Here is a 13,080-nt window from a genome sequence, read left to right as displayed (position 1 = left end):
GAAGAGCAAGACTAGGCGGTCGGCTTCCATGGCTCCGGACTACGTCACAGCTACCAGGCAAGGATACCTCGGGGCAGTTGTAGCTCACATCTACCGCTGAAGAGACTGGTGGCGGCGTGTGTGGCCGCCCCATGCCTCTACCAGGGAGGGAGGCCACCGTAATACCCTTCACACACCCTGATACACAACACGAGGGTGAGCAGTCTTGGCCTGCATGAAGGCGTCGACCCGACCATGAACGGAAGCTTTGGATATCAGCGACATCATTGTTCTTGTAGATGTTGGGCGCTGGGGCGCGTGAGCGGTAATGGCGAGCCGTGCGCTGAAGATACTCAAGTGATACAAGTCTGCCACCTGGAAGGCCAAGTAGTCCTCAAGTGTGCGTGTGTGCGCGCGCGCCTGGAGCGATACTGCGGACCTACACTTAAAATCTTGTTTTGATAACTGCTTTATATGTTTGGTAGGTTAAGTGCAATGGTGTACTACTTTTCATTTTGTAATCAAATTCCAAGTCAATTGAATAATCATTAAAGATATGAGGGTGGTGTGGCGCATGATGACGCGTGTTAGCGTTGTGTATACACTAGCGAGAGGCCGTCCTCAGGAGGGCTCGTCCTCGTAAGGTCGTCCTTGGTCAGTAGTGATGAACATCCTACACCTCTCTTATCCATTTGTGATTCTCAACTCTCGTGAGCTAACTTTTACACACAAGAGAGACATAGAGGTTGTGTAATACTATTCAAGCTATATCTCCGTTGTGAAGCTTGAACAGCTTACTGACAGTTAGCGTGAGGTTGAGGTGCGGACAGGAGGCTCGCGTCCTGCCTGTCATCTTATAGTCAGTTTAGCCCGGTATATCCCGCCACCCACGACCATGTGACATAAGGCCTACCAGGTGTTCTGGGCGTCGAGGCGCGCGCAGGCCTCCTCCACCTCCAACTGCACAATCACCACTACCACAACCTCCTCCGCCTCCGCCTTAAGCCGACGGGCTAGCAAGACTCCCGCCACCGCCAGCAGCGCCTCCAGCACCAGCGGGACCTCCAGCACCAGCCCCACCACCACCATCACCTACACGGTGAAGATGCTAAGCCCCAAGATGCAGCGCACAATAAGAATAAACGAGAACCAGGTGTTGATGCTGGCGGAGAAGGCGCGCCATGACCACAACTACTCCGGCTACCTGTACAAGCGCTCCTCAGACTCTAACAAGTGGCAGCTGAGGTGGTTCACCCTCTACCAGGTCAGTCTCCTGCATGCAAGTCTTTCTCTTGTGTCAACAACACCGTCTTAAGTCTTTCTCTTGTGTCAACAACACCGTCTTAAGTCTTTCTCTTGTGTCAACAACACCGTCTTAAGTCTTTCTCTTGTCAACAACACCGTCTTAAGTCTTTCTCTTGTGTCAACAACACCGTCTTAAGTCTTTCTCTTGTGTCAACAACACCGTCTTAAGTCTTTCTCTTGTGTCAACAACACCGTCTTAAGTCTTTCTCTTGTGTCAACAACACCGTCTTAAGTCTTTCTCTTGTGTCAACAACACCGTCTTAAGTCTTTCTCTTGTGTCAACAACACCGTCTTAAGTCTTTCTCTTGTGTCAACAACACCGTCTTAAGTCTTTCTCTTGTGTCAACAACACCGTCTTTCACTCTCTAGTGTAGTGCGAGTATCATACAGTGTACAATTAATCACAAGAATGTTTGAATCTAAGATTAAATAACGTGTATACGAGGGTTCGAGCTCAATCTACAGCCTCGATTCTTATTAGAGATTCTTTCCATATTTCTATACACTTAATACTTCCATTAATGTAACTAAAATATTCCATTAAGATTGTTTTCCGAGCTCCTCTTATAATCTCCATTGAAATCTGTTGTCACGATGCTCGGGGCGATAATATCTCCAGTTGGTCTGCTGGCACTTCCCAGCTGTTGAGGACTGTGCCCTAGAGCACCCGAGGTGACCAGGAGCAGCAGCCACAGTGTCCAGGAGGTAGGACTCTCCAGCGGTTGTATGTGGACTCTCCTCTCATGTATCCCACACACCGGAGAGTCATATTGTATTGACCCATTCACAGTGGAGGGCCCTACTGTGTTGGTCAACACACACAGGTGGAAATATAGTAACCAAATGAGCCACAGAGACATTAGAAAGAATTTTTGTCAGTGTCAGTAATTAACAAATGGAATGCATTAGGCAGTGATGTGGTGGAGGCTGACTCCATACACAGTTTCAAGTGTAGATATGATAGAGCCCAGTAGGCTCAGGAACCTGTACACTTGTTGATTGACGGTTGAGGGGCGGGGCCAAAGAGCCAGAGCACAACCCCCGCAAGCACAACTAGGTGAGTACAACCCCTACCAGCCCCCCACTAATTGGCCACCTGGACCCCCCCCACACCCCTCTCTCCTCAAGGCCTCCCCTTTCCAACCCCCCCAACCCTCCCTACTCCACCAAGCCCTGCCTTCAACCCCCACCCCCTATACCCTCCCTTTTCCCCCACCCCACTAAGCCCTTCTCTCTCCCTCATCCCCCCCCCCCCCCAAGCCCTCCCTCTTCTTTTGCCTCCCACAAGCCCTCCTTTCTCCCCCACCCCTCCAAGCCCTCCCTTTGCCCCCCCCTCGCCAAACCAGAACCTCCCAACCCCCACGCAACCCAGGTCCCCCCCTACCTCCTCCCCAGCCAGGACCCTCCAGGTTTACCTACTCCAGTGGAATCAACAGGAACTGAGGATGGACAAAAAAGAGTGAGCTTCAAGGTGATGTACTCAAACATAGATGAGATTTCAAGCAAGGCAAGTGAACTTAGGGAAAGAACATAAGAAGTAAACCCAAATGTAATTGGACTTACCGAAACAAAACTCTCAGCAATCATAACAAATGCGGTGTTCCCCCAGGCCTACACTGCAATAAGGAAAGAGAGGGAGGGTAGGGGGAGGAGGCGGAGTGGCCCTACTCATGAGAAAGGAATAGAGTTTCAAGGAGATGGCTATCCCAGGCTGCGAGGGGTTTGGAGACTACATAGCAGGCACCATGACGATGGGAGGACCAAGAGTAGTAGTAGCAGTGATATATAACCCTCCACCAAACGACAGAAGACCCAGGCAAGAGTATGACAGAAACAAAATGACAATTAACAATATAATTGAGAGGGCAGCCTCTGCTGCCTGGAGAATTCGATCCCATCTGCTCATCATGGGGGACTTCAATCACGTAAGGGTAGACTGGGAGAACAAGGAACCGCACGGAGAGGAAACATGGCGAGCTAAACTACTGGAGGTGGCAACAAATTTTTTTTTATGCCAGCATGTCAGGGAACCCACAAAAATGAGGGGAAACGATGAACCAGCGAGATTCGACCTAGTCTTCACTCTGAATGACTCCGACATAAGGGAAATTGACTTCAAGGCCCCAGTAGGAATGAGTGATCACAGTGTACTGACGTTTGAGTATCTGGTCGAGGAAGGGTTAAAGTACTCGTGAAAGGGAGTTGAAAGCAAAAGGCTAGCATTCCGTAAGGGAAACTATGAGGAGATAAGAAAATTCCTAACGGATATAGCTTGGGAAACAGAGCTCAGGGGAAAGACGGCCCAAGACATTATGGAATACATCACGCAGAAGTGTAAGGAGGCAGCAGAAAAGCTTATTTCAGCCCAAAAGGAAAAAAATTAAATGCAGATGAGAAACCCATGGTTAAATCAGAGATGTAAGCTAGCTAAACAACTAAGTAAAAGAGCATGGAGAAATTAGCATGCTCTCAAGTGTCCTGTTATAGAAATAACAGGACACTTGAGAGCAGAGGAGGTTACCAGAGAGCCAGGAATGAATACGTCAGGATGAGAAGATAGGCAGAAGGGCAATATGAAAACGACATAGCAAGCAAGGCTAAGACTCAACCTAAACTGCTGCACAGCCACACCAGGAGAAAGATAATAGTGAAGGAACAGGTAATGAAACTGAGGATAGGGGCAGACAGATTCCCTACAAACGACAAATAAGTGTGCAAGGAACTCAATATGAAATTCCAGGAAGTCTTCACATTAGAGCAAGGAGAAGTTCCAGAGATAAGAAAAGAAATAATTAACCAAGCACCACTAGAGGAATTTGAGATTACCAGTGGGGATGTAAGGAAGCTTTTGCTAGAGTTGGATGTGACAAAGGCTATAGGCCCAGATGGAATATCATCATGGATACTAAATGAAGGAGCAGAAGCACTGTGCCTGCCACTCTCCATGGTGTATAACAAATCACTGGTAATAGGTGAACTGCCAGAAATTTGGAAGACGGCAAACATAGTCCCAATATACAAGAAAGGGATAGACAGGAGGCACTGAACTGCAGGCCAGTGTCCCTAACCTGTATACCATGCAAGTTATTGGAGAAAAATGTGTGAAAAAACTAGTGGCACATCTGGAGCGAAGGAACTTTGTGACACAATACCAACATGGGTTCAGGGATGGCAAGTCCTGCCTAACAGGATTAACTGAATTCTACGATCAGGCAACAAAAATCAGGCAGGAAAGAGAGGGGTGGGCAGACTGCATATTTTTGGATTGCCTGAAAACCTTTGACACAGTACCACATCAGAGACTAGTGCAAAAGCTGGAGATGCAGGCAGGAGTGAAAGGGAAGGTACTCCAATGGATAAGGGAGTACCTAAGCAACAGAAGACAGCGAGTCAATGTGAGGGGTGAGGTCTCAGATTGGCGTGGCGTCACCAGTGGAGTCCCGCAGGGTTCAGTCCTTGGACCCATACTGTTTCTGATATATGTAAATGATCTATCGGAGGGTATAAAATCATTCCTCTCATTGTTTTCTGATGATGCAAAAATTATGAGGAGGATTATGACGGAGGAAGATAGTATGGGGTATAAGCTGAACTAGATAGCCTGAATGAATGGTACGACAAATGGCTACTAAAGTTCAACCCGAGTAAATGTAAGGTAATGAAACTAGGCAGTGGAAACAGGAGGCCAGACATAGGATACAGAATGGGAGATGAAGTCCTTCATGAAACGGACAGAGAGAAAGATCTAGGAGTTGATACCACGCCAAACCTATCTCCTGAAGCCCACATCAAGAGAATAACATCTGCGGCGTATGCGAGGCTGGCTAACATCAGAACTGCCTTCAGGAACCTGAAGGAGTTACTCCTGTAAGGAGTCATTCAGAACCTTGTATACCACATATGTAAGACCAATCCTGGAGTATGCGGCCCAAGCATGGACCCCGTACCTTGTCAAGCACAAGACGAAGCTGGAAAAGTTCAGAGGTATGCCATTAGGCTAGTCCCAGAACTAAGAGGCATGAGTTACGAGGAAAGGCTGCGTGAAATGCACCTCACGACGTTGGAAGACTGAAGAGGAAGGGGAGACATGATCACTACCTACAAAATTATCAGAGGAATTGACATGGTAAAGATAAACTATTTAACACAGGTGGTACGCGAACACGGTTAACTACTCTGACACTGAAAAGTTCTTTTTAACGTCCCTGTGGCTTATTTGGGTACTCAATTTCCACCCTGTGTCCCCTTGTTCGCGTACCACCAGTGTTAAACAGCCTATCTTTATCTACCTTGCCAATTCCACTAAGAATTTTATAGGTAGTGATCATGTCTCCCGTGTGTGTGAGAATGAAACACCGAATGAATAACATATATGGCGTAGAGGGGGTGGGGTTGAAGGGGGGGGGCACGTATCTAAAGGTCGATACGACTTGGTTATATTCATCCTGGCACCAGCACCCCACCCCCCCACCCCCCAGCATCACAGACAGTACACCGACACTCTCCTCTATAGCAACACCAGCTTGTTCTATAAGGTGCAACAATCCCAATTACGTCAAATCACTATTTAACGATACCCCTTCTCTTAATGGGATCAATAGGACCGGCCCCCCCACCCCCCCCCCCCAGCCGGCCTATGCCTATCCCGCCCCCCACACCATTCCCCCTGCAAAGTTAGGTGAGGTCACTCTTACTGGTATGGATAAATGGGTTTTCAAATATTGCGGCTGCCACACACACACACCTGCCACACACACACCTGTCACACACACTTCCGGAGGTGACACAGACCACACCTGATCCCGAGACACGTGTGGAGCCTCGTTAGGCATCTTCACTACACCTGTAGAGCTCCGTAACACATCTTCACCACACCTGTAGAGCCCCCCGTAACACATCTTCACTACACCTGTAGAGCTCCGTAACACATCTTCACCACACCTGTAGAGGTCCGTAACACATCTTCACCACACCTGTAGAGGTCCGTAACACATCTTCACCACACCTGTAGAGGTCCGTAACACATCTTCACCACACCTGTAGAGCCCCCCGTAACACATCTCCACCACACCTGTAGAGCCCCGTAAACCATCTTCACCACACCTGTAGAGCCCCCGTAACACATCTTCACCACACCTGTAGAGCCCCCGTAACACATCTTCACCACACCTGTAGAGCCCCCGTAACACATCTTCACCACAACTGTAGAGCCCCCGTAACACATCTCCACCACACCTGTAGAGCCCCCGTAACACATCTCCACCAAACCTGTAGAGCCCCCGTAACACATCTCCACCACACCTGTAGAGCCTCGTAACACATCTTCACCACACACCTGTCTAGAGTCTCATATAAAACCTCTTCACCATAGCAGCCAATATTTTTTTACGGGCTCACCATAGCCCGTGCTACTTGGAACTTTTTGTTCCAAGTAGCGAATCTTCAACAACACACCACGAAGCCACAGGTTCGATAACCTTAAGTTCTCTCGTCACTGGCACTAACAAGACGATTATCAAACCACGAACATAGTCCGAATTTTCATCTCAAATTCCTTCAAACTAATTATATATTTTTTTTACGTTCAGGAGTATTATTTCTATATATTAAATAATCATTGTAATCCAATAGCTATATATATATATAATATATATATATATATATATATATTATAATATTATATAATATATATTATATATATGTATATATATATATATATATTATATATATTATATATATATATATATATATATATATATATATATTATATATAAACAACATAGGTTTAAATAAATACACAGAAAAATGGCACGAAAACTCGTTCGCTGTTTATATGAATCTGGAATCAGTGTTAATATAGAGAACAGATTACCAGGTGATATAATATACACAGGATCAATCCCTCTGAATTGTTTCAAGCGTGGGTGAGACACACACACATATATATAGCCAAGATGCCTGAGTGACGTACACACTTCAAGAACACGGGGAGAGACATTCATCATGAAGAGATTAGCTCACGACCTCAGGGAACACTATGTACTGGACTGCTGCCAACCTTTCCGACAGTGTAACAGGTCTGCTCACTGGAAAGTTCAGAAGATAGAAGTTGAAGCTGTGCGCCTCAAGGTGAAAAAGATTCAGCATGAACCTGGGCACTTACGGTGTGTGTATGGAAGCGTGATGTTGGGGGTTACCAGGAGGCCATAGTTTACATGTATATTGTGACGAGTGGATGGTGGAGGATGGCAGGGTGTGGTGGCAGGGTGTGGTGTGGTGGCAGGGTGTGGTGGCAGGGTGTGGTGGCAGGTTGTGGTGGCAGGTTGTGGCGGCAGGTTGTGGTGGCAGGGTGTGGTGGCAGGGTGTAGTGGCAGGGTGTGGTGGCAGGGTGTGGTGGCAGGTTGTGGTGGCAGGTTGTGGTGGCAGGGTGTGGTGGCAGGGTGTGGTGGCAGGTTGTGGTGGCAGCGTGTGGTGGCAGGGTGTGGTGGCAGGTTGTGGTGGCAGGGTGTGGTGGCAGGTTGTGGTGGCAGGGTGTGGTGGCAGGTTGTGGTGGCAGGGTGTGGTGTGGTGGCAGGGTGTGGTGTGGTGGCAGGGTGTGGTGGCAGGGTGTGGTGGCAGGGTGTGGTGGCAGGTTGTGGTGGCAGGTTGTGGTGGCAGGTTGTGGTGGCAGGGTGTGGTGGCAGGGTGTGGTGGCAGGGTGTGGTGGCAGGGTGTGGTGGCAGGTTGTGGTGGCATGGTGTGGTGGCAGGGTGTGGTGGCAGGGTGTGGTGGCAGGACTTATATAATTACTAGATATGTGGATAATATATATCATTCACACAAGCTGTACTACAGTAGTGGACACAGACAAGGTGGGGACGTCAGTAGTGGACACAGACAAGGTGGGGACGTCAGTAGTGGACACAGACAAGGTGGGGACGTCAGTAGTGGACACAGACAAGGTGGGGACGTCAGTAGTGGACACAGACAAGGTGGGGACGTCAGTAGTGGACACAGACAAGGTGGGGGACGTCAGTAGTGGACACAGACAAGGTGGGGGACGTCAGTAGTGGACACAGACAAGGTGGGGACGTCAGTAGTGGACACAGACAAGGTGGGGACGTCAGTAGTGGACACAGACAAGGTGGGGGACGTCAGTAGTGGACACAGACAAGGTGGGGACGTCAGTAGTGGACACAGACAAGGTGGGGGACGTCAGTAGTGGACACAGACAAGGTGGGGACGTCAGTAGTGGACACAGACAAGGTGGGGGACGTCAGTAGTGGACACAGACAAGGTGGGGACGTCAGTAGTGGACACAGACGAGGTGGGGGACGTCAGTAGTGGACACAGACAAGGTGGGGACGTCAGTAGTGGACACAGACAAGGTGGGGACGTCAGTAGTGGACACAGACAAGGTGGGGACGTCAGTAGTGGACACAGACAAGGTGGGGGACGTCAGTAGTGGACACAGACAAGGTGGGGGACGTCAGTAGTGGACACAGACAAGGTGGGGGACGTCAGTAGTGGACACAGACAAGGTGGGGGACGTCAGTAGTGGACACAGACAAGGTGGGGACGTCAGTAGTGGACACAGACAAGGTGGGGACGTCAGTAGTGGACACAGACAAGGTGGGGGACGTCAGTAGTGGACACAGACAAGGTGGGGACGTCAGTAGTGGACACAGACAAGGTGGGGACGTCAGTAGTGGACACAGACAAGGTGGGGGACGTCAGTAGTGGACACAGACAAGGTGGGGGACGTCAGTAGTGGACACAGACAAGGTGGGGGACGTCAGTAGTGGACACAGACAAGGTGGGGACGTCAGTAGTGGACACAGACAAGGTGGGGACGTCAGTAGTGGACACAGACAAGGTGGGGGACGTCAGTAGTGGACACAGACAAGGTGGGGACGTCAGTAGTGGACACAGACAAGGTGGGGGACGTCAGTAGTGGACACAGACAAGGTGGGGACGTCAGTAGTGGACACAGACAAGGTGGGGGACGTCAGTAGTGGACACAGACAAGGTGGGGGACGTCACTAGTGGACACAGACAAGGTGGGGACGTCAGTAGTGGACACAGACAAGGTGGGGGACGTCAGTAGTGGACACAGACAAGGTGGGGACGTCAGTAGTGGACACAGACAAGGTGGGGACGTCAGTAGTGGACACAGACAAGGTGGGGACGTCAGTAGTGGACACAGACGAGGTGGGGGACGTCAGTAGTGGACACAGACAAGGTGGGGGACGTCAGTAGTGGACACAGACAAGGTGGGGACGTCAGTAGTGGACACAGACAAGGTGGGGACGTCAGTAGTGGACACAGACGAGGTGGGGGACGTCAGTAGTGGACACAGACAAGGTGGGGGACGTCAGTAGTGGACACAGACAAGGTGGGGGACGTCAGTGGTGGACACAGACAAGGTGGGGACGTCAGTAGTGGACACAGACGAGGTGGGGACGTCTGTAGTGGACACAGACAAGGTGGGGGACGTCAGTAGTGGACACAGACAAGGTGGGGACGTCAGTAGTGGACACAGACAAGGTGGGGGACGTCAGTAGTGGACACAGACAAGGTGGGGACGTCAGTAGTGGACACAGACAAGGTGGGGACGTCAGTAGTGGACACAGACAAGGTGGGGGACGTCAGTAGTGGACACAGACAAGGTGGGGACGTCAGTAGTGGACACAGACAAGGTGGGGACGTCAGTAGTGGACACAGACGAGGTGGGGACGTCAGTAGTGGACACAGACGAGGTGGGGGACGTCAGTAGTGAATCTTAAATAGACCACTTCTGGCTTTGGATCTTAATATGATCCCTATAGTAGCTTTGAATCTTACATGGAATCTTACATGGAAGTGGCAGACTGGGCAGAATGTGACTTAAAACTCTTACGTATTGACCCTTACACTCTCACACGGACCTTCTTACCCTAAACCCTCATCCTCAAAAGGCTTTTCCCTTAAAAGTTGTCTGAACACGTCGTGGCAGCTTTCACTCTTCCCCTCTTGTTCCTTCCCGGCAATGTTGAGTCGTCTGGTATCGATATATTCATGAGGTGTCTGTCAACTCTCGAGAATAACAATATCCTGGAGCCGGTGTTCGAGGCTATGGTGTGTCTGTCTGTCTGTCTGGTGGAACACTCACAAGTGTTGTGTCTTCTGCCCCCCCCCTTTCTTATTATTGGTCTTCTGTACTCCTTCTTTCTTGTTTTCTTGCCCCCCTTTCTTTTTTTATCTTCTGCCTTGTGTTCATACTACTTATTATGTTCACCTCTTTACCATTGATGACTGTATATATATATATATATATATATATATATATATATATATATATATATATATATATATATATATATTATATATATAATATCTATATATATGGGATACATAAGGGATAAACATAGGGGCTGCAGAAGGCTTATTGGCCCATACGAGGCATCTCCTATCTAAACACAAAGATTAATCCAGTGTAATTGGCCTGTTATGTTGGACATTGTCTTCTGTGTTGGCATCGATATGTTCTTGTCTTGTCCTTACTCTCATGGTGGGTAGAGTAAATAGTTCCGTGATTTGGGTGTTCATGGTAGGTACCATGAACATGGTAGGTACCATGAACATGGATTTGGGTGTTCATGGTAGGAGGTCCACTACCTACCATGAACACCCAAATCACGGAACTATTTACTCTACCCACCATGAGAGTAAGGACAAGACAAGAACATATCGATGCCAACACAGAAGACAATGTCCAACATAACAGGCCAATTACACTGGATTAATCTTTGTGTTTAGATAGGAGATGCCTCGTATGGGCCAATAAGCCTTCTGCAGCCCCTATGTTTATCCCTTATGTATCCCCCCATGTTTTTCACCTTCATTGTATTATCACCTGACCTAATGCGGGTATAAAATCAACTAATATATATATATATATAATATATATATATATATATATATAATATATATATTATATATATATATTATATATATATATTGTTGACAATTATATATGTAATTATTTATTTTTCAATATGTGATTAGTTTACATTCCCAGTACTGGGCTCTCTCCCTCTCTCTCTCTCTCTCCTCTCTCTCTCTCTCTCTCTCTCTCTCTCTCTCTCTCTCTCTCTCTCTCTCTCTCTCTCTCTCTCTCTCTCTCTCTCTCTTATCCTTCCCCCTCACTCTCTCACCTTTCCACCCCTCCCCCCCCTTCTCCATGCCTCTCCTTCCCCCCCCCTCTCTCTCCTCTCATAATATACAATTATATATTAGAAAGCAATCACAAACTTCTACAGTAATCAGCAAAACACATCCCCGAGTTCAGACGCCATAAAAGTGTTTCAACAAACGGTGATATATCATAAAAACTGGTACTCACCCCCCCCCCCAACCCCCACCCCGACTGGCCTATATGACAATCATATATCCCCCCATATATACACACTCATATATAATGCTTAGGTTAGAATGATGTGGTCAGAATAGCAAATTGCTTAAGTGGTTTTTTTTTTGAGTAAACATTCCACATTTTGCTAATATATTGTGTTGGTTTAAGCGGAGGATGAGTTGCTATAATACTCATGTTCTGTTTTCTAAATGAGTTATCTCATTATGCTTCCTCATGCACGTCACATGCCTCGTTTTCTGTGTTGTGCAACCTCTCCTATACACACACCTGTTTGTGTGTGTGTGTAACCTCTCCTACACACACACACCTGTTTGTGTGTGTGTGTAACCTCTCCCCCACACCTGTCTGTGTGTGTGCAACCTCTCCCATGCACACCTGTTTCTGTGTGTGCAACCTCTCCCCCACACCTGTCTGTGTGTGTGCAACCACTCCTACACACACACCTGTCTGTGTGTGTGTGCAACCTCTCCTACACACCTGTCTGTGTGTGTGCAACCTCTCCTACACACACACCTGTCTGTGTGTGTGTGCAACCTCTCCTACACACCTGTCTGTGTGTGTGCAACCTCTCCCCCACACACCTGTGTGTGTGCAACCTCTCCTACACACACCTGTCTGTGTGTGTGCAACCACTCCTACACACACACCTGTCGGTGTGTGCAACCTCTCCTACACACCTGTCTGTGTGTGTGTGCTACCTCTCCTACACACACACACACCTGTTTGTGTGTGTGTGTGCAACCTCTCCTACACACACTTGTTTGAGTGTGTGTGCAACCTCTCCTACACACCTGTCTGTGTGTGTGTGCAACCTCTCCTACACACCTGTCTGTGTGTGTGCAACCTCTCCCCCACACACCTGTGTGTGTGCAACCTCTCCCACACACACCTGTCTGTGTGTGCAACCTCTCCCCCACACACCTGTTTGTGTGTGTGCAACCTCTCCTACACACACACCTGTCTGTGTGTGTGTGCAACCTCTCCCACACACACACCTGTCTGTGTGTGCTGGCACTCAAGCGCCACTCCCAGAACACATTACCATGCGGAGCCTGGTGGCTGAGTGGACAGCGCTCGGGATTCATAATCCTAAGGACCGGGGATCGATAACGGAGATGGCGGAAATAAATGGTCAGAGTTTATTTCACCCCTGATGCACCTCTTCACCTAGAAGTAAATAGGTACCTGGGAGTTAGACAGCTGATACGGGCTGCTTCCAGGTGTACTCACCTAATTGTGCTTGTGGGGGTTGAGCTCTGGCTCTTTGGGGCTGCCTCTCAACTGTCAATCAATTGGTGTACAGATTCCTGAGCCTACTGGGCTCTATTATATCTACATTTAAAACTGTGTATGGAGTCAGCCTCCACCACATCACTGCCTAATGCATTCCATCCGTTAACTAC

The 13,080-nt window shown here is 48.5% G+C and overlaps 2 protein-coding genes across 5 annotated transcripts in view; both read left to right on the top strand.

Annotated features, from left to right (window-relative positions):
• The window catches only part of LOC138349787 (ras-specific guanine nucleotide-releasing factor 1-like), an 86,605-nt gene extending 86,590 nt beyond the window's left edge, over positions 1-15 (top strand). Inside the window, exon 6 of the mRNA XM_069308845.1 lies at positions 1-15. This exon is cut by the window's left edge and continues 7 nt beyond it. Within this exon, the coding sequence (XP_069164946.1) occupies positions 1-15 (15 nt within the window).
• LOC123769535 (ras-specific guanine nucleotide-releasing factor 1) overlaps positions 1-13,080 on the top strand; it is a 126,419-nt gene that overhangs the window by 103 nt on the left and 113,236 nt on the right. For all 4 annotated transcript variants that reach the window (XM_045760757.2, XM_045760756.2, XM_045760755.2 and 1 more), the window contains exon 1: positions 1-1,243. This exon is cut by the window's left edge and continues 103 nt beyond it. In XM_045760757.2, the coding sequence (XP_045616713.1) occupies positions 1,085-1,243 (159 nt within the window). In that variant the 5' untranslated portion in view covers positions 1-1,084. The remainder of the gene's footprint in view (positions 1,244-13,080) is intronic.

Source organism: Procambarus clarkii, chromosome 63, assembly GCF_040958095.1.
Source record: "Procambarus clarkii isolate CNS0578487 chromosome 63, FALCON_Pclarkii_2.0, whole genome shotgun sequence".
In the NCBI taxonomy this organism is placed as follows: domain Eukaryota; kingdom Metazoa; phylum Arthropoda; class Malacostraca; order Decapoda; family Cambaridae; genus Procambarus; species Procambarus clarkii.
This window is presented reverse-complemented; position numbering and strand designations above follow the sequence as displayed.